The sequence below is a fragment of the Callithrix jacchus genome, chromosome 18 (genome assembly GCF_049354715.1).
Source record: "Callithrix jacchus isolate 240 chromosome 18, calJac240_pri, whole genome shotgun sequence".
In the NCBI taxonomy this organism is placed as follows: domain Eukaryota; kingdom Metazoa; phylum Chordata; class Mammalia; order Primates; family Cebidae; genus Callithrix; species Callithrix jacchus.
The window spans coordinates 7,274,545-7,296,398 of NC_133519.1; the positions used below are offsets into that span (position 1 = coordinate 7,274,545).

Below are 21,854 nucleotides of genomic sequence, written 5' to 3' on the forward strand. Positions count from 1 at the left end.
TTGCTGTATAATAATTTTATTAAACCGTTTTATGGAAAAAACCCACATTTCTGTATGTGTCACGCCATATAATTTCCAGGTGTGTTAGAGTCCAGTGACAAATTACATTTGGAGAACAGCTTTAAAATCCACTCCTGTATCCACTCCTATATGAAATATTGAAAAGCAGCTCTGTACCTCAGCACTAAAGGTTACAAAAAGCACCATTTAAAAGAGGACTCACATATTTAACTCCCTTCAAATTAGAGTCATCTCTCTCCTTTCCAAGAGACACAGAGCTGCACTCATTCGAAATGCTGCCGTGTAATACCAACCAGCATGCTCCAATTTACCAAAATTCAAACAAGTCTCATATGTGAGACCCACGCAGAGATTAGGACTGGCCAACAGCTGTGAGCTTTGGCTGTCCCAAAGCCACAAGCTGGGCTGGGTAAGTGTTCTGTGGAGGGGAACAGAAAAGAAGTGAGATCACCAATACCTAATACATTACTTAATGTAGGTATCCGTCGGCCATTTAACCTGACACCTACAAAATCCATAGTTTGGTATTTCACACCCGTCTTACTGCAAAAGTGCTGTGCTACATACAATTAATTCAAGTTAACTCCAATTAATATTGAAACTAATAAAAAGTTAATTTGTAATAAAGCTTATTCACTTAAAAGCACAATCAAGAAAACCCAATCAAGACAAAGCCCAAACTAGAATCCCAGAAGGATTCCATTGCTAAGAATTGGACTCTATAAGTAAGAGACTTGAGTTTTTCTCTTTTTTTCCTTCTTATAATTTAAAAAAAGATTTGGCTTTTTACTCTAAAAGTCTGGGTTCATTGCAGAAATCACAGTCCTTCCATCTCCAATTGTGATTGGCACTTAAGGAGAGACAAACGCTTAGATCCAGAGTTTCGCAAGACCCCAGTTGCTACCCTCCCGGGTCCTCCATACCGTGGGTAAGTGGAGTCAGCAGCCCTGGTAGAAGACAGCAACAACTGGGCTTGAAGGATGAACGGGAATAATGCGGGAATATACCGGACATCAGCTGTTAAGCCCATGCCCTGAATCACTAGAATGTGAGGATGTAGAAATCTCTGAGAATAGAATGAATTTCAAACACACACAAACATAGACTATTGCATATCATTTTTAGTTGAGGTCAAAATTATTAAAGCCCTGTTTCCCCAGTTAAAAGCAGGGAATTCTGTTAATATGTCTTCATTCATACTCCAGATGACTAGAAACCCAGTCTAGAGGTATCCCTTCTCCAAACTTAATGTCACTTTAACAGCATACATGGAACACTGCCACTTTTCAAAGTTTTTCTCCCAGACCCATTAGATCTACAGGAGACAAGAAAGAATTGGAGCAAAGTGAATGGGCCTGGGTTTGTAGGATTCTCACAAACTTCTCTTGGATTCTTCTTTTACAAAGTTTCTCTACCATACAAGTATACGTTTAAAAAGCCAACACTACTGAGGTCAGGTATGCCCTCCAGGGGTGTGGCCTAGAATGGTTAAATCCTATCCAATTCCAAGCTTAAAGGAGGCTAATCATCATGGTGTGGAATTTCTCCATACCAGCAGCATGGCTAACCCATGTGTTTTAGACAACGTCTGACACGCTGGTAAAGTCTGCCTGACAACTGAACTTAAAGCAGAATAGAGAGGAAAGGGAACAGAATTGGAACAAGATGAAAGGGAAGATGGTTTTACACTCTAATTCTGTACAGTGATATCCAAGGACGCCACCATGTGGTGTCTGATTTAATTTCCGTTTCAAAGAGGACATTTTCTGTTCCACGTTACTCAAGCCTTTATTCTCCTATGAACTCCTCAGCTCGGCCACTCTTCTCTTCCCCACAACTCCAAAACCATGCTGCAGTTCTTTAAGGGTCAGCCCCTGTGAAGACCTATTTTTTATTCTGCCTACTTTGACTCCATAAAATTCCAACAGGCAAAGAAAAGGCTAAAAAAGATTTTTTTGCCTTTAGTCATTTTCAAAATCTGTCAAACTCTCTCCTGCATAAAATTAATTATCCCTTTAATCAACAGACGAGGATGAATGAGCAGTGCTTTGGGTTACTTCCTTCTCTCCCTCCCTCTCTTCCAGGCAGAGCGAGACAAGGCCTCTCAGAACCACGGGATACATCAGCAGTATAGAAAAGGAGCAGTGCTGAGGAGTCATCGCCCCGTTCCTCCTACCCATTCCCTTCTATGCCAGCTGGGAGGCTCCCATTTCACATCTGGCTGAGAGTTACCTCCGAACATGGGAAATTGACACTCTGCACATTTCCAGATAGAAAGATCTAAAGGTCACTAGCACCAAACCCTCTGTCACTGGAGGCAGACCCAGTTCACAAAAGCCTTGGGCCTGAGAGAAATTGAAGAGATCTCTTTTCCTGCCCCCCTCTACTGATACACCTGTGAGGAGTAAAAATTTTCACACCTGAACACGTAGATACTACATTTTGATACTGTTTACAAGAAATATGAATATAACAAACTTCATGTAACAACCAAGATTTTGGATCTTCCTAAGTGGCCCACTTATTTAATGGGTATTGGATAAGAACAAAACTCTAGTACAACTGAAGATGCTAAATCCTGAGAGTTGGTTATAACAGGCTCTGGCCTGGATTTTTAAATGGCGCACTATTCAACAAGTGTCTGGGACCATAAAATGTTCTCCACAAAAGCCTTTCGCTGCAGAAGGTGGCCTCAGATGGCTGAAGTAGTATTTACTCTTAGCAATTAACCGCCAAAGCATTTAGTTACTTGCATCCCAGTAAAACAACAACCCCATACCTTACTCTCTCACACCTGGGACCCAAGAGGTCTACAGGCCCAAAGACAACTGTGTTGTCCGCTTTGCATGGGAAAGACAGGAGGTAGCTAACCTGACCTGGAGGTGCCCTTTCAGTGTGGCTAGGCTCATCTGAGCAGTCAGGGAGTCTCTCATTCATCAACAGTTTAGCCTCCTTCAGTGCTGAATATTTGCCTTCTTATCTGTAAAACGGAAGAGCCCCCGCCACTTGAGCAAAAATATTTTATCTCTGAACCCCAAAAGTCGATTGAATATTTTTCAGTTCACAAATGGAAATCAATGACCCCACTTCATCATCAAACACCTTTAAAAAGAAGAGGCCGGAGAACAAAATGATCTTGTTAACACTTAGTTAACAGTTAACAAAGCATGATGCTTTTCATGGTTGGGGATATTAGGAATACTCTCTTGTTTCTTGGCCTAACACATCTTTGAAATGAGGGAACTCGTTAGGTGCATCAAGTTCAATGAGTTAAATGAACCTGAGCAGTTTATCTAAAGCAGTGTTTAGTTATGTGTATAGGGCTGGCCATATTAATCTAAGACCACGGAGGGCTAGACTAGAGAAGAGAATTTGAGGAAGCATTTATCAAAAGCCTGAAATTCTCCAATGCAGTCTCTTAAGATCAATGAAAAGGTATTTTTTAAATTAAAAAAAAAAAAAATGCAAGCACATAAAAATCTTTCAAGGATGAAAGACATGAGAGTACTCCCTGGTTTCACTCCTACTTTCAGAAGTGTGTGCTGAGGGAGAAGAGATGAAGTAGGGCCAGGCCAAGAGGGAAGACTTTTGGGAATTTGCCAGTACAGCCTGAACCTTGGCACCAAACTCAAACAGAAGAGCAGATGTTCTGCATTCTGCCTGCCGTATAATGCTGAGACGTATTTTCCGGAGAAGTTAAAGCAAGCACTACAGGTGGCTTGGGCCTGTGCTGGGCTAAAAAGACCTTCTGGCAGCCCTCGTCTCTGGGGTGGGTCAGGTGCCCTAAAAAGTCACGTAGCCAGTGAGTTTTGTGCTAGCGAGGGGTCAGGCACGGGAGGCTGTTCCAGGAACAATGTGAAATGAGAAGGAAGGGTTCCTGTGAGGCAGCTGGTATCACATCAATACACAGACTGTGCCGCGTACTCTGGGAATACAGAGAACCCATGCAGAAAGACTGCCCTTGCAATGAGGCAGCCGTCTAGCACAATCCCATTCCTTGGAGAGCCCAGGTAGCAGTGATAGAGCCTCCGCCCAGCAAGGATCCTAAGAGTCTGCTGTTCTTTCATTTTAGGAAAAAAGCTTCCTATATAGTTATTCCCGCAGTGCCTCCAAACAGGTCTTGGTGAAAACCCACAGGCAGAGACAATACTTCTAGCTGCGGCTAGGAGGCTTCCATTTACCTTCTTCTCATATGTATATATATTTTTTTCTTAAAATAAATTCCGTGAACTCATAAAGCTCTCGTCTGCAATCAAATGCAAAAGCAGAGCATCCTACTCAGAGGCTCTGAAACACACATATCAGCCTCAAAGCAAATCAGCCTTCCAGTCTTAGGTAAGACTGGTTCAGTCCCGAAAGGCAACGGAGATGCTTCTCCTGAATCCTTGGAGGCAAGAAGGGATCCCTTCAGATGGGCTTGTACAGCAGAGTAGTAACATACTTCTTCTTGTAGCGATGGGTTGCGCTGAGGACCATCACACTGTCCTGCAAGAAGAAACACACGCAGCCAACTCATTAGTTAAGACAGCAGGTAGCGCCTCCCAGTCACTCACTGTTAACAGAGACAGCTTGACAGAAGAGAAGAAGGTTGGTTTTGGAGTCAAATCAGTTTCAGTTCCAATCTGATTCCTATTATTATTCTACTTGTGGCCTTGGGTAATCTACTGAATATGTCCAAGTCTTTTTATCTCGTTGTTACAAAAGATAATACCTACCATTGAGGTGGCTCTGATGATTACATGAGAATATCTGGCACAGTTTCTGACATGTGAGTGCTGAAGAAATATTAGTCTCCTACCTTGCTCCCTTCCCTACTTTAAATTCTAATATTGGGCTTAAAACTAGCAAGGAAAAGAAAGAAAGAAATATTCTGGCATCCACATCTAGAAGAAAGTCTTAAAGACAAAGAGAAAAAAAGAAACAATCCTTCTAAAAAACAATTCCCAAGTCCCAAAGCAGGTCTAATTTCCATTTAGTACCAGGGATAATTCAAAAAGTCGTCTCTGATTTAGAGGAAACCTAAAAATCCCTCTCTATCTTTGAACAAAGTAAACACCAAAATCCTCTTCAGAAGGACACCCAGTCCAATGGATCAATTCCAAACCACCTAAACAATCTGAGAGAATCAGGAATGGGTCAGAACCAAGCTGAGCCACAATCATCCACACCTTCACCTGAGTCAGAACCAGTAAGAAGTGAGCAAGAGGCACCATTTCCCAGGCTGTGTTACAGACTACGGATGTACCACAGGAGGAGGTGGCAAGCCTATGCATATTCAATGACGCCCAAGGAGCAGTTACAGGAGGCAAAATCCATCGGATCCCAAATAAGCCAAGCAAATCCAATTTAGAACCAGTGTATCCTTCCACCTCCCCCCATGCTGTACTATCCACAATGAATGCCTCTCCGGTTAACATTCCAGAATCATGTTGACTAACTAAAGCCTAAATATGACAGAAGCAAGGCAGGTAAAAAATGCACTTGACAGGTTTTGTGGAAATGAGGACCAGGTGAGAAAGAGCATCTTGGAAAGACCTGGCATGATGATAACACAGGAAAGAACATGACGTCAGCATGGAGGCTGGACCTCAGTCCTGCCTCTGGTACTTACTGGCACTTTGACCTTCTCTGAGCCTTAGTTTCTTTATCTATAAAACAGGGGTTAAAAATAATACTTATCTCACAGGTTATTGTAAAAATTCCATTCAGTAATATATTTGTAAGTATTACATTGTACCAGTGATTTCCCAAATCCAGCTACACATCCAAGAAGTAAAAGCAGCTTAAAAAAATTACTAGGGCCCATCCTAGGTACAGTTATTCAGGATCTCTAGGAATGGAACTGTCGAATCTGTATTTTGACAGGAGATTCTGATGATAATCAGCCTACTTTGATAACTGCAGAGCCGTATAACTTTATTCCAATAGCCAAACCACAAAGACATAACAAGACAGAATAGAATGGCTATTTTCAACTCAGACTCTAAAGCAGCAGAAAAACCAAGGAGGACTCTAGACTTGAAGGGGACCCGGCAAATCTGGTCACATTTCTCCATTACCTCGTGTTTAGGAGACATATAAGCCCCTAAGTATATATGAATGGGGTACCTGAAAGTAGCTCAAATCTACCTGTAAAAAAGTAAAAGCCTTAACATCACATTCAAGCATTCTTTGAACTGGAAGCTAAACCTGCTTTTTCTGCAGATGAAATCCTGTACTATGAACTCAAACTTAAGTCTCTGGTATAAAGATGCTAGTCACCCAAAAAGTAACTGGGCAGCAAAAAACTCCTATCAGAGGGCAATACAACCAGCCAAGTCACAGAGACTGAGATTTTGAAACAAACAACCTAGTAATTAAAAAAAGAGAGTTCTTCCATAACTTGATCATTACTACCAGCTTCAGCTTCAGTGAAACAGCAGAGAAAGTAACCACTGAGAACGTATGTTACCCTTGTCCTCTCATTCCAGGGAGCTCTATGTAGAGCCAGGGTTTCCACTTACCTTAATGGACAATGCATAGAGATGGTTCAGCATAACATGGTTGGGCTCAGGGAGTAAGGCTGGGTCACACTAAGAGAAAGAGAAAAAAATTACTAAATGAAATTAATGCACAGACAAATCAAACAGCTTACTCTTCCTCAGAGCTCTTTGGGATGTTGAGAAATTTGATCTAGAATGTGTTATCTCTTTTTAATAATGCACCCACTCCAGTATGTATCATTGATACAATCCTATTACAGAAAATTAGAAAAATTATCAGTCCAGGGTAGAAATCCTAAGCTTCAGCATCTACTAATCTTCCTTAAGAGAGCTAAAATAAAAGCCTTGCCCATAACACACAAGGAAGAGTTGTGCTACAAGGCAAATAATCATAGCAGGAATCAAGTAGATTGAATAGGGATATAAATTATATATAAAAAACTTTTGGCCAGGCGCAGTGCTCATGCCTGTAATCACAACACTTTGTGAGGCTGAGGTGGGCAGATTATGAGGTCAGGAGTTCAAGACCAGCCTGGCCAACATGGTGAAACCCTGTCTCTTCTAAAAATACAAAAATTAGCTGGGCGTGGTGGCGGACACCTGTAATCCCAGCTACTTGGGAGGCTGAGGCCTGAGAATCACTTGAACCTGGGAGGCAGAGGTTGCAGTGAACTGAGATCACACCACCACACTCCAGCCTGGGTGACAGAGCAAAACTCAGTCTCAAGGAAAAAAAAAAAAAACTTTTATAATTCTATTGTACATCCCCAAATGGTAACTACTCCTTCATGTTGTGTTCAAACAGAAGTCTATAGCTATTATCCTGATTAGATTATGATGAGGAGACAACTACAAATTTTTATATCAGTCCCTGAAGAAGCTGTGACTCAGCACTGGAAAAAGGAAATCTGTAATGTTATTGATATGTGTATGATTTATAATGTCAAGACACCTCTGTAATAATACTAACATCGAAGATTACTGAACTTTGGTCCAAATGGTCATAGACACCCCCAGAGCCCGCAGTAATACTCAGGATACTCACAGAAATATTAGTGTCTTTGTTAAGAATAACTTGAAGTAGATGAGGAGGAAGGATGGGAGGAGATTTGAATCTTTCCTCAGATCGAAACACATACATTTCTTGACCATAAGGCCCTGGAGGTGAGCTGGAAAGGTCTGAAAGATATTTACGCAAATATGAGAAAGAGTTGGAGAATTAGCAAGAATGCATGGAAAAAGCCATCAGTACATGGCAGCTAACATTAAATATGGTAGAAGTCCTGGATCACAAACCTGTGACCTGTTGGATCTACATCTATAAGGTAACCAGAGGAAAAATCTGAGTTCCCTGGACGTAAACCACGGAGTTCCTCAACACGGCAACATGATTTGGGAGACAGACAGATGATGAGTCAGACCCAGGCTCGGGGAAAGAGCTACTGCTTTTCTCAATTGTAGGACCTTGGAAGAATCCTTCCACAAGGGTCAGTTTCTTCACAAAATAAAAATAATCTTTGCCCTATTTCATGATGTTTTTGAGGAAATCAAATTAGGTAATGGATGTGAAGATGCCTTGTACTTTCAAACAATGTGAAAATATTAGATTTTTTTCTTTTTTCCAGTCAAACAACAAAGTTATAAACTCCTACGACTACTGATACAACAATGATTGCAACAATAAGGACAAAATGTAACTGTCATTAGGGAAATGCAAATTTAACCACAATAATCCTACCACTTCATACTCATTAGGATGGCTAAAATCAAAAAGCAGACAATAACAAGTGTCAGCAAAGGAATGGAGAAACTGGAAGACTCATACTATCCCCACTGCTAGTAGGAACGTAAAGTAGTGCAGCCAGTTTGGAAAACAGTTTGGTAGTTCCTCAAATAGTTCAACATAAAGTTACCACATGACCCAGCAATTATACACCTGGGTATATACCCAAAAGAAATGAAAACATATGTCTACACAAAAACTTGTACACCAGTGTTCATAATAACATTATTTATAATAGCCAAAAAGTGGAGACAATCAAGGTGGCCATCAACTAATGAATGCATACAGTATGTCCACACAATGGACCTTTTTCAGTCATAAAAAGAGCAAAGTTCTGACAGATGGCTACAACAAGGATGAACCCTGAAAACATAGTAAGTCTAAGAAACCAGTCACAAAAGACCACATGCTGTAGGATTCCACTGATACGAAATGTCCAGAACAGGCCAACCCATAAGACAGCAAGTAGATTTGTGGTCGCCACAGACTGAGAGGAAGAGGGAATGGGATGTGACTGTTACTGGGTACAAGTAGATTTGTGGTCGCCACAGACTGAGAGGAAGAGGGAATGGGATGTGACTGTTACTGGGTACAAGTAGATTTGTGGTCGCCAGACTGAGAGGAAGAGGGAATGGGATGTGACTGTTACTGGGTACAAGTAGATTTGTGGTCGCCACAGACTGAGAGGAAGAGGGAATGGGATGTGACTGTTACTGGGTACAAGTAGATTTGTGGTCGCCAGACTGAGAGGAAGAGGGAATGGGATGTGACTGTTACTGGGTACAAGTAGATTTGTGGTCGCCAGACTGAGAGGAAGAGGGAATGGGATGTGACTGTTACTGGGTACAAGTAGATTTGTGGTCGCCAGACTGAGAGGAAGAGGGAATGGGATGTGACTGTTACTGGGTACAAGTAGATTTGTGGTCGCCAGACTGAGAGGAAGAGGGAATGGGATGTGACTGTTACTGGGTACAAGTAGATTTGTGGTCGCCAGACTGAGAGGAAGAGGGAATGGGATGTGACTGTTACTGGGTACAAGTAGATTTGTGGTCGCCAGACTGAGAGGAAGAGGGAATGGGATGTGACTGTTACTGGGTACAAGTAGATTTGTGGTCGCCAGACTGAGAGGAAGAGGGAATGGGATGTGACTGTTACTGGGTACAAGTAGATTTGTGGTCGCCAGACTGAGAGGAAGAGGGAATGGGATGTGACTGTTACTGGGTACAAGTAGATTTGTGGTCGCCAGACTGAGAGGAAGAGGGAATGGGATGTGACTGTTACTGGGTACAAGTAGATTTGTGGTCGCCAGACTGAGAGGAAGAGGGAATGGGATGTGACTGTTACTGGGTACAGAGTTTATTCTGCGAAGGATAAAAATGCTCTGGAACTGGATAGTCGTGATAATCACACAACTCCGAATCTATTAACAATTACTGAGTTGTACACTTTAAGAGTGAATCTTATCATGTCTAAATTACATCTCAAGAAAAAGTATGCAGATGAGAATATACAAAAATGATGAGAACTATATTATGATAATATCTTTTATTTAAATGTTATTGTTTCTTTTTTGAGACAAAGTCTTGCTCTGTCGCCTAGGCTGGAGTGCAGTGGCTTGATCACGGCTCACTACAGCCTTGACCTCCTGGGCTCAAGCAATCCTCCCACCTCAGCCCTCAGAGTAGGTGGCACTGCTGGGCTACTATGCTCAGCAAATTAATTTTTTTGGTAGAAACAGGGTCTCACTACGTTGCCCAGACTGGTCTCAAACCCCTGGGCTCAGGTGATCCTCCCACCTTGGCGCCCCAAGGTGCTGGGATTACAGGTGTGAGAATTCATTGTAAGAACTGAGTTCCAATGTTCCATTGCACAATAGACTGAATATAAGTAACAATAATGTAACAAAATAAAATAGCTAGAAGAAAGGATTTTGAACGTTATCACCACAAAGAAATGATGAATCTATGAGATGAATATGCTAATTACCCTGACTAGCTTATAACACATCATATAAATGTACTGAAACATCACATTGTATTTCATAAATATGTACAATTGTTATGTGTCAACTAAAAAATAAAAAATACATGTAAGGCAAAAGGAAAAAAAGTAAAAATAATACTCTGACAATAAATAATATCTTAAAAATATATGGAGCTTGAAACTTCAAAGTATTGTACTTTGTTATTTCATCACATGATAAACAAAATACCCTTGGGAAGTACATAGTTTTTATTGCCTTTTCATCAGAAAAGAAAAATACACATTGGTTATTTGCCTAAAGTTACATACATGGCTAGAGAATAAATGAGTGCACACTAAAATCCATTATCTGTAGATTCCAGTACAAAATGGATTATAAGCATTACCTCAGTAGATTGGGAAATTAGGGAGAGGAGGGAAATATCAAAAGTATGTTAGTCTTCCCTGTATATGACTACATGTTTATTATTTATTGGTTACTTTGCCAGAATCATATAACACACAAATTAGTCAAAGTGTCCTCATAATCTAATTCAGCATTTTTAAACCCTTTTAAATTATTATCCCACCAGTCAAAAATAATGTCTGAGTTTATATGATGAAAAAAAATTTTTCAAAACTTTCCTCAACAGATTATCACACTATTGACAATTCTTTTTTCTTTTTCTTTTTTTCTGAGACGACGTCTCACTCTGTTGCCCAGGCTAGAGCAAAGTGGCACCATCTTGGCTCACTGCAACCTCCGTCTCCCAGGTTCAAGTGATTCTCTCGCCTCAGCGTCCAGAATAGCTGGGATTAGAGGCATGCACCACCAAACCTGGCTAATTTGTGTATTTTTAGTAGAGACAGGATTTCACCATGTTGGCCAGATTGGTCTTGAACTCCTGACCTGAGGTGATCCAGCCGCCTTGGCCTCCCAAAGTGCTGGGATTACAAGTGTGAACCACTGTGCCCAGCCAATACCAATAATTTGTTTTAGAAACAGCAAAAACCACCCTTCTCTCTTGAGATTCAAGTATGTTCCACTTAAGGTACTGTGCCTCCTCAGCTGACATCACTGAAAGTGTAAGTCCCTGGTTTTACTGTGTAGAAACTCCGAATGAAAAGGTTGAGAGACTTGTTCATGATGGCAAAACTAGTTAGTAGCAGACGCAGGCTTTAACTCACAGGAGAGAAGTGTGCTCACTGGCACACTTCTTTAGACAGTGCACCATTCTTTAGATAGTCACAGCTCTTATTATAAAGTAACAAAATGGTAAGTACAGGTGTGGTTAGCAAAACATCCTCTGATACTATAGCAATTTTTAAGTAGAGATGAAGGCCTTGGATCAAATTATATCAGAGGAAACAAATGTGTAAAGACATTTTCCTCTACCAAAAACTTTTTTGTTAACCAAAAACTTACAAAATTTCAATTATCTACAACAGAATTGTTGCTGGGGATGAGGGTGTCTTGTTTTTGAGGCGGGACAGAGCTCTGCTGCCTGGGCTGGAGTGCAGAGGCTTAAACACCGTTCGCTGCAGCCTCAACCTCCTAGGCTCAAGCAATCCTCCCAACCTCAGCCTCCCAAGTTGTTGGGACCACAGGCATGTGCCATTACCTTCAGCTAATTTTTAAAAATTTTATGTTGAGATGGGTCTTGCCATATTGCCCAGGCTGTGGTTTTTTTTTTTTTTTTTTTTTTTACCCTTTTTTTCTTTCTTTCACACTTTTAGGGACTCATAAAAATCATGAAACTGCTAACTGAGTTCTCAAACTGGCAGGGTTAAGATGGGGCATATGGGACAAACTACAGACATGCATCACCTCTGCTGGGTAATATCATCGAAGGTCAGTGGAAAACCTGAAATATTACTAGAAATAGCTTTTCAAACTATGGGCTGTAGCCCATTACTGAGTTATAAAGGATAATGTAGCACTGTAATCCCAGCACTTTGGGAGGCCGAGGCAGGTGGATCACGAGGTCAAGAGATCGAGACCATCCTGGTCACCATGGTGAAACCCCATTTCTATTAAAAATACAAAAAGTTAGCTGGGCATGGTGGTGCGTGCCTGTAATCCCAGCTACTCAGGAGGCTGAGGCAGGAGAACTGGCTGAACCCAGGAGGCGGAGGTTGCGGTGAGCCGAGATCGCACCATTGCATTCCATCCTGGGTAACAAGAGCGAAACTCCGTCTCAAAAAAAAAAAAGATAATGTAGCAAATGGAGTGTATCACATGTGATACGGTAAACATTACACCATGAGACTTTTGTTAGCATGTGCGTGTGTGTGGGTGTCTGCAGCAAAGAAGAGACCTAAGCTTACAAGAGAAATCTCAATGTCTCTTTCCCCCTCTCCCCTTCACCCCCCGCCCCACCCTGGCTCACTCTCTTCTTCTTTCTCTGTCTCTCTCTTTCTATATATATATACATACAGAAACAACTTTTGGGAAGGTGCAAGAAAGACACAGCAAAAAAAGAGTAAATACTACAAAATTACCTCTACAAGATGCCTCAGAACTTTCCATAGAGTCTAGCTTTAAAGCATCGAACACCTCAAAATCCGATTTCTTGACATGGATCAAATTGTTAATTGTGCCGAGCTGACTGGTAACCACAGGCTGAAACAGGGAAAAGAAAAAAATACTGAATCTCTCTTTCAAATCCATCTTTTCCATCCAACCTTCCTCTTTTATCCTAAAATTTACATGTGATTAGACTCAGCACCTCCATATTTTATCAAGAGAGAAATCCTCCAGTGTAGGGGAGCAGCTGCCCATCAGTCTTGACAGAAGTGACAGCTAAAATGGGGCTGCTAAGTCAGTGGTTACCCTTGGAGATCAAGGCCTTACCTCTGATGGATCATGAACCCACTGTCCATCCACAAAGAACTTGTATTGGTGTTCTCCCTCAGGGAGGTCCAGGATGGCAACAAAGTCATTATGGCTATGAAGAAAAAGAAAAGCAAACAGGCCGAGTTCCTTTCAGAAGACCAAATATAAAAAACAAGTGGCAATCACAGTATCACATGAAGGATCTCCCAGATTCCTAAGCCACTGTATCCCCTGGTGTGAAAAACAATGTATAAACCCATTCTCCTCTTTTGTATCATCTTGGACGTGTATTTACCAGCTCCTCCCAACAACGTTAGTTCTTAACCAGTATCTGGAAAAGAATAATAAAAGCATGAATCCTCTGGAATGGTGCACCCTAGCATAACTACGTTGCTTCAGCAGAACAAGCTCCTAGCCAGTGCAAAGAAGATAGGTAGGTTCAGGACACAGTGCCTCAAGGTATCCTTTCTCTATTTCCGTGAACCTTTTCTGGAAAATGACCTACCATACAATGGGCCATTCTGACAACCAGTTAGACCATTCATTATTGCTGTGGGAGCAACAAATAACATGACTAGCTAGAACTTCAAAATGTGTTTTGCTTTAGTGCAGAAGTCAGGGCAACAAGCCTCAGCCAGTTACAGAAGACTTCCCACAAGCACAGCCCTAATGAATGGAGCCACAAAGCTATTATGAATCCCTCTGAGGCAATCATATTCGAAGGGGTAAAACATCTCTGACTCACTATGAAGTTTAAAAAAATCCCACAGATATACTAAGTGGCCACAGAAAGGGCATGTTCTAGAGAGAGTCCTTAGCAGTGGGGAAAAGTAGTCCAGTGGCGTTTCTCTTCTGAGAAAAGAAATTAGGTCACTATTCCTGGACCCTTAGATTCAACCAAGACACTTGTCTTCACCTCTTAATCAGTGGAATCTTGGTGCTCCAATTGTTGAAGGACCCAGAGATGAAGACCTCCTTGCCTCCTTCAGACCAGCGGATAACAGTGGGCCGGGCCTGCTGTGTGGGCTTTACGGAGTCCTCCAAATCCTGCTGCCAGGATACAAACTCTTTGTCCCCAGGGAGCTGTAAGAAGGAGTAGGTCATCCCTAGAATAAACTGTGACCCAAGAATTCTAAAAGGTCACTCTCCTCCCTAGGGTAGAGAAGGATGCTAGGCTTTAGCTAAGGATATAAACCCCACAATCAGCAACTAAATCTGAGTTTGAACAAATTATAGAAAAAAAAAACTCATTTAGGACCAAAAATGGTCAAATGGCCTATGCTTAAGTACCTCCTAAATCATAGCCTGACTTTTGAGTCTACCTGCATCATCCACCCTTTCCGCGCCTTAGACTCTCCTTCAAAAAAAAGCAAGAAAAAACTATTCCCTACCACTAGTTTAACTCATAAGCAGGCAATTATTATACACTTCTGAGTCTTTAAGAGAAAAAAACATATAAAAACAAAGTATGGTTCTATTAAAAAATAATATATATTTTTATAGGCAAATATGAATAGCTCTCAATTACCAGCTGTAATGGAAGTTAGAGACATCAAAATTCATAATTCATAAACGCTATTTCTGCTAATAAGTTACAAAAAGAAGAAACAGTAAAAACTCAAAAACCGGATCACTGATTTCTTAAAACTTGAGAAGTAGCTATGAAATCTTACTTGCTCCCCTGTGCTAGGTTTATACTAATTATTTCAGGAGTAGGAACAAAAATTCTAGAACCTCAAGGAGCAAGAGATCGAAAATACAGTTTCCTTTATCAAGAGTAGTAATCTTACCAAATGAGGTATGTGGGATTGCAAAAAAAAACATCTCCTGTTTCTTTTCATTATCATCCTTTGGACCAAGAGTTGGCAGACAGCCAGTGAGCCAGATGCTTTTATCAAGTTTTATTTGAAAACAGCTCCACTTATTTGTCTACCTATTATTTATTTATTGAGAAACGGCCTTGCTCTGTCACCCAGGCTAGAATGCAGTGAGTGGTGTGATCATAGCTCACTGCAGCCTTGAACTCCTGGGCTCAAGCCATGTTCCCAAGAAACTGAGACCAGAGGTGCGAGCCACCATCCCTGCCTTGTTTACCTGTATTACTTATAGCTACTTACAAGCTACAGTGGCAGAATTGCACAGCTGTAACAGAGACTGCATGGTCTACAATGTCTAAAATAGTTACTACCTGGCCCTTCACAGAAAGTTTGCTGACCCCTGTTTCAGATTGGTTTAAGTGACTCTGGTAAATGAGACTGTAGATTATTAAGCCTAAATATTACCAAATAGAATAATGTGGGCTTCCCCCCCCCCCAAAAAGGACTGGCTTATTCATTTGGGCCTTCTTTTCAAAATGGTTGACATAGTTTCCCCTCCATACATTCTCGTGATATTCCCCAAAACTACAGTACGAGACATCAGTAGCAGGATAATCCAAAGTAAACAGAGAAAGAGAATTGAAAGGACTTTCACATTATATAAGGAACTGACTTAAGAGAAAACTACATATTCTCAGAACAATGTACTCTTGCATGACTGACTGTGTTAGAATTGCAAGAATTTTACATATGCCTAAGAATAACCCTAAGATTCTGATTCAGATATAAGATCTGGGAATCTATTTTTAAAAAGCTTCCTAGATAATACTGTAATTATGTTAAAATAAAGTAAAAAAGCTTCCTAGACATACCCTGATTATGTTCAAATAAAGAAAAATCCCTCATCTTTAGAAGTAGATCTAAAATGTTACAGATAAAATAATATTTGATATAATGTCTGGAAATTTGCTTCAAAATAACTAGTGGGGAAATAGCGGACTGGGGTATAGATGTCATTCCTTAGAGATCTGATCATTCTTCAGACTGGGTGGCCCGTATATAGACATCATTATGCTGTTTCTCCTACTTTGTAAATGTTTCAAATTTTCCATAAAGTATTTAAAGAAATCTCAGGTGATTCTTATATGCAAACAGGATTGGAACCACTGAACTAGTCCACTGAAAAAGGCAAGCATTCAAAGCCCCTGCCTGTTTCTATCACTTACTTTTACGGCAGGATTTTCAGTTTAGAATTTGAAAGCTACAAACTATTAATATGCCTAGCTTTGGAGGAAAGCCCTTCCACTTATGACATGACATTTCTGTGGTAGGAATGAATGCAGCTCACTAGCAGAAAGACTGTTTACTCCAAGTTACTCAGCAAAACTACGAGGAAAACGGGCAAAACAATTAGAACTACAGTTAAATGTTGAGGTTAGAAGTAAAGAGGGCAGATTGAAAACTATAAAATTTTAGATTTAAGTAAGACCTTAAGAATTATCTGAACTAATTTTCAGACAATCTGAAAATTATCTGAATAATTTTCTAAATTCACAAAAGGCAAGACTGAGGTGAGAGATAAGAATAATCCAAAATAGGCCCCAAATCAGACAGAGCAACCTGGCTTTTAATCAGGACACCGATTACTGCAGTCACAGTTTGACAAATACACTGTATTTAAATCCTGAGTCATCAACATAGGAAAAGGATAAAAATACAATGAGGCAGATCACCTTTAGAAAGCTCCAAAGACATAAAGTCAGATGGCTTGTAGAAAGCCCAAATGATGCAGAATAAATTCTCAGGGGAAGAAAAGAATGGATAATAAACCCCAAGAAAGGCTCCTTTTAATCACTCTCACTTCTCTGTCTGTGATTTTGGTTTCTTTGTTTTTTGAGACCGAGTCTCACTCTGTCGCCCAGGCTGGAGTGCAGGTGCAGTGGCTCCATTTAGACTCACTGCAACCACGGCCACCTTCTCAAATGACTCTCCTCCCTCAGCCTCCCGAGTAGCTGGGATTACAGGCATGCCCCACAACGCCCGGCTATTTTTTTTTTTTTTTTTTTTTGTATTTTTAGTAGAGACAGGGTTTCACCATGTTGGTCAGGCTGGTCTCGAACTCCTGACCTCAAATGATCTGACCGCCTCGGCCTCCCAAAGTGATGGAATTACAAGCATGAGCCACTGCGCCCAGCTGTGATTATGTTATCAATTGAGATCCAAGGAAATCAATCATAGAATCCAAATTCCATGCGTTACCAATATGGCAAATAATCCTCTATTCACTCTCTAAAGCTCCAGTTCCTTGGGAAGTGATGAAATGATAAGAAACATCAAACACACCCCAATCTCCTCAAGCCCTCCATTTTTCCATCTCATCCCGTCAGCCTACTTGGAAGAATTACATACATCTCATCCTGACAACCCTAAAAGCGATTGGAAACATCAGAATGGCAACCACTGCTATCAGCTCCATCTGTCCTTTCTTACAGAGTGAAAATAAGTTGCCCTCTTCCTGAAAGTACTTGGAATTGAGGGCAAGGACTTCAGGGCAGATTTGGGTTGTGGATTTTTAGCCACGCAACATTTTGAAGTACCACTGGGGAGTAAACAAGTCGTGGAATCATCTGCTCTCCCACCTGAGGAGCAGCAGCGGGGCGTGAAAGTGGCACAACCTCAACCATAACTATAAAGTATGAGACAAAAATAAAGCAGTCAACCAAATGATGTCCTTAATTGGTCCCCAAGACTAGAGGAAAGTATTCCATAACTAGGTAGCTGCTGCTCACAGCCCTGCCAAAGGGAAGAGATCACAAGAGCAGAACGGCTAGAAGGGCAAAAATGATACTGATGCAGAAATTTTCAGAAAAAAAGAAATTCATTTAGCCACCTCAAGGCAAAGAAAGACCACCCATAGTCAGCAGCTCCTGCAACCTGCCTTCTGAAGTTTTCCAGCAGAGCTTACAAACTACAAATTCATCAACGCTATAGAAGAGGGCACTCGTGCATGTTAGGAAAAACCAAGGTGGTGGGGGAGGCTGTCTATTGTCCCCATCCTAAAACTGTGGCCAACAGAGTAGTCAGAACACCAGGAAAACAAAAACTCCTTCTCTTTATAATTTTGAGGCGGCACTGCAAGAGGAATTACCGTCCAACACCTCTGTCCCGGAAAAATCCCTTTAATTCAAAAAACCACCGCCCGGTTCAGTACCCCGTTGGAAAGAACCGAGAAAGGGAACGGGAGCCCGGAAACCAACCCGCTGCAGCTCAGCCACCAGCTGGGCGCGTGGGACACTTACCTTGGAGTCGGGCAGGCTGAACACGCTGGGGTCGTCCGTGCTTCCCACCATGATCTTGTGCTCCTTCCCCGGGGCATGGCCGCCGGCGCCCTCGGCGCGTGCAGCCTTGGCGCCGTGACGGTCCCCGGACACCCGGTCGCTGGCGGTGTTTCCCATGGCTGCAGCTCGGCGGGGACCACCTACCGCGGGGAACAACACCTGGCGGTGAACACCCCAGCCCCGCCCCTGCGCCGTGGGACCGCGCAAGGGATTCCCCGCCCCAGGGACGCCGAGCCCCGGAGCCCTCTCTCTCCCGGCCTGCGGGGACGCCTGCAAATGCCCCGGCGCGCTCGCTGCCGCTAGCCAGGAACCCTGCTATCGGGACGTCCCCCGCGTCCCCGCACTCACAGCCAGGGGCGCCCCCACCCCAGTCACCTCGGGCGAAGCGCTCACTCCTCCAGGGGCCACTGACGTGATGGCTGTTCTGCAGATCACGCCACCAATAAAGTTATTGAAATTGAAGCCGCACCCCGCCCTGCAGATCCGTGATTCCTCCTAAAATGGCTACAAGGCCGGCGGCGCGGAGCCCGCCCCGTGCGCGTTCCCTGCGGCCCGCAGCCGCGGCGCCCGGGGCCCGCCGGCCTCTCTAGCCGCCGCCTCGATGGTGGGCAGCCGCGCGCAGCCTCTAGCGCCAGGAGGGGGCGCCAGGCGGGGCCTGTGAAGCCTGGCGAGGCTGCGCCCGGGATGGCTGGACCGCTGGGCCCCTGAGACTACCCGGCGGAGGGACGTCCCCAAATGACACTCGGAGGCCGCATCCCTGGACTCCGGTGCTTGGTGCCGGGAGGAGCGGAGCGGCTTTCGACCCGGCCTCAGATGCGCCAGCACGTTTTCTGGGCAGCATCTGCGTGTTAGGCGACCTGGCAGGTGGGACCCTCATAGGGAAGAAGAAAACGGACTTCCAGCTCCAGGCAGAAGGAAGCAGTGGTCGTTGCTCCCGGCGCGGTGGCTCACGCCTGTAATCAAACACTGTGGGAGGCCGAGGCGGGTGGATCACGAGGTCAGGAGATCAAGACCATCCTGGCCAACATGGTGAAACCCCGTCTCTACTAAAAATACTAAAATTAGCTGGGCGTGGTGGCGCGGGCCTGTAGTCCCAGCTACTCAGGAGCCTGAGACCTGAGAATCGCTTTAACCCGGGAGGCGGAGGTTGCAGTGAGCCAAGATCGCACCACTGCACTCCAGTCCAGCCTGGCTACAGAGCAAGACTCCGTCTCAAAACAAAAAAAAATTGTTCTATGGGGAGCGACAAGGAAGGAACTGTCAGCCCTTCCTTGGACTGGGGTCGCAGGGAAGAATTCAAGATGGAGTGTTTAGGAGATAGACCTTGACAAATTAGTAAAATGTTAGTCTTAGGAGTCGGACGAAAAGACTCTCCTAGGCTACGAAACAGCATACACAGTGAAAAACCTCAGAAGAGATAAAATTCAAGGAAGAGAGCAACAACGAAAACGTCAGAAAGAACACTAAAGGTATAAAAAGGGCAAAGACAGCCCTAGCGTTGGGAGGGATCCAGGTTTTTTATGACAATTACTGAAATCTCTAAGGTATTTACAAATTCTTACTTTGTATTATAGTTATTTGTATGTCTCATTCCCTACTAGAAACGTTTATTCCTCTGCATTATACAGACTAGCAGCGTTGGCATCACCTGGGAGCCTGTTAGAAATACAGAATCGAGGCCCCAGGGTTCATAATCGAGGCCCCAGGGTTCAGAATGTGCATTTTAACGTGTGTGAGAAGCACTGCTTTGACAGCTGGGAGAGAGAAGATCCAGATTTGATTCCTTTTCATGTACAGAATGGACTTTTCATAAGCATTTGTGGAATGAAGGATACAGGAATACTGTTTACTGTAACACATTTCTAACAAGATATGCCCCTTAGGCTTAAACACGCCCAGTGATGGGAAACCCCAAGTTACATAGGCCACTCTTTCTCAGTGAGCAGCTCTGTTTGTAGAAAAGTTCATTTTTATATTAAGAAGTTGACAGCCCACTTAAGTCCAACAAATTCACTACTCCCCCATTTTTTTGCTGTGCCTCTTATAAACTCATTCTCTGGCTCATAAACCAAAGACAGTTTACAGAAAAAAATAAGGTACGATTTTCCTGCAACTTAGTCCCAAAACCTTTACCGTCTGAGTACATTGTTTTTGGTTACCCCTACCTTTCTCTCTGTACTTCAATTCCTTACCGTAGGACACTGAAGCGAGGCCCTTGAAGCTATAATTAAACCTTGGCTTGGGTAGTATTCCGTCTTCTGACCCCTAGGTGGTTTCACCATGCCAAATAATATGTCCTTGGTATGTATTTCCTTGCAGTAAGCAAATCAGATTAGCAGAAACTAAGTATGTTAGCCAATGGAACGCTTAAGGAGAGAAATAAACTGTTTTTGCACAGCTAAATGGAAATGACTTTTGGATTATCTGCTTTGGAAGATTATCCATGACACTGTTCTGCTCTGCTCTGCCCTAACAGCATTTGTAAGTCACTCAACAGTTAATAATAAAAGTCAACTCTGAATATTGCATGTTTTAGACACAGAACAAATATAATGTGACACTGTAGGAAGAATTAATTCTTCTCCTTAGTCCCAAATTCCTTTTTTTCCCTTACATTCAGGAAGGAGTAGGTAAAGATACAAGATCCACTTAACCAGTATCAGTATAATTGTTCCCTTTAGATTTATTGCTGTCACCCCAATGCTCTTCTTTTTTTCTAGAGGGAAGGAAAAGAAGGAGGTAACAGGAAAAGCAATTGGTGGGGGTTGTCCCGATGTTACGGTGTCTAGAATGTCATTGCCACTGGTTTCCTCAGATCAATCATTCTGCCTGATAAACAGGAAAATAACATGGGCAGCCTCTCATGCAATCTTTTGATCTCACTTTCTCTGAGAGGTGAGGATGTGAGAATGGGGCAAGAGTATATTGATTTTACAGAACTGGATGACAGGTTAAATTGGGCATGTGGAGGCTTATATTCCCATCTCCACTCACCAAGCTTCATCCTCCATTTATGACCAAGGATAGGTATGACATCTGATTTTGATGGCTACTGTTTCAAAAAACAATCACATCTTTTTTATAAAGTTAAGATTCACTTAATCATGCAGCATAGTAACTCCCACACCTGGGTATTTATCCAAGCAAGTTCACACAAAACCCTGTACACACATATATGTCTTTATTCATATAACAGAAAAAACAGAAACCCTAAAATGGAAAAAACATTAGTGTCCATCTCCGGAGGGTGTGGTTTGGCTCTGTGTCCCCACCCAAACCTCATCTCAAATTGTAATGCCCCAAGTTGAAGGAGGGACCTATAACCCCCACATGTCAAGGGAGGGAAGTGATTGATCACGGGCCAGTTTCCCCCATGCTGTTCTTGTGATAGTGTGTGAATTCTCACCAGAGCTGATGGTTTAAAAGTGTTCAGCGTTCCTCCTTCATTCACACACTCTCACTATCTCTTGCCTGCTGCCATGTAAGATGTGCTTGCTTCCCCTTCCACCATAACTGTGAGTTTCCGAAGGCCTCCCCAGCTATGTGGAGCTATAAGTCAATTAAACCTCTTTTCTTTATAAGTTACCTAGTCTCAGGTATGTCTTTATACCTGTG

General features: G+C 42.6%; 1 protein-coding gene and 1 long non-coding RNA gene across 7 annotated transcripts in view; one reads left to right on the top strand and one right to left on the bottom strand.

Annotated features, from left to right (window-relative positions):
• On the bottom strand, positions 1 to 20,536 carry PRKAB2 (protein kinase AMP-activated non-catalytic subunit beta 2). 5 transcript variants are annotated; one of them, XM_008984212.5, is made up of 9 exons: positions 18,615 to 18,756; positions 18,201 to 18,379; positions 14,001 to 14,167; positions 13,103 to 13,196; positions 12,751 to 12,871; positions 7,549 to 7,682; positions 6,525 to 6,593; positions 5,633 to 5,669; positions 1 to 4,506 (listed from the first exon to the last, which is right to left on the bottom strand). In XM_008984212.5, the coding sequence occupies exons 2-9, from the start codon at positions 18,354 to 18,356 to the stop codon at positions 4,274 to 4,276; spliced, it is 1,011 nt and encodes a 336-aa protein (XP_008982460.1). In that variant the 5' UTR covers positions 18,357 to 18,379; positions 18,615 to 18,756; the 3' UTR covers positions 1 to 4,273. The 5 variants fall into 5 exon arrangements, with proteins under 5 accessions (XP_008982460.1, XP_035135392.1, XP_017821694.1 ...); XM_035279501.3 differs by lacking the exons at positions 14,001 to 14,167; positions 18,615 to 18,756 and adding an exon at positions 20,432 to 20,536; XM_017966205.4 differs by lacking the exon at positions 14,001 to 14,167.
• The window catches only part of LOC108589009 (uncharacterized), a 17,187-nt gene continuing 14,224 nt past the window's right edge, over positions 18,892 to 21,854 (top strand). The window contains exon 1 of one of the 2 annotated variants that reach the window (XR_004736450.3): positions 18,892 to 19,708. This is a non-coding gene — a long non-coding RNA (uncharacterized LOC108589009). Of the gene's footprint in view, positions 19,784 to 21,854 lie in introns of both variants that reach the window. The other variant, XR_013529301.1, reaches the window with a different exon arrangement.

Bases quoted from the DNA above. Each gene is read 5' to 3' on its own strand.
- PRKAB2 (XM_008984212.5), bottom strand. From the start codon at position 18,356: ATGGGAAACACCGCCAGCGACCGGGTGTCCGGGGACCGTCACGGCGCC. The intron at 13,197-14,000 runs GTGAAGACAAGT...TTTTCTTCATAG, and splicing joins AAGATTCCACTGATTAAGAG to CCATAATGACTTTGTTGCCA. The intron at 7,683-12,750 runs GTAATTTTGTAG...AATATCTTTCAG, and splicing joins TTCTGAGGCATCTTGTAGAG to ACCTTTCCAGCTCACCTCCA.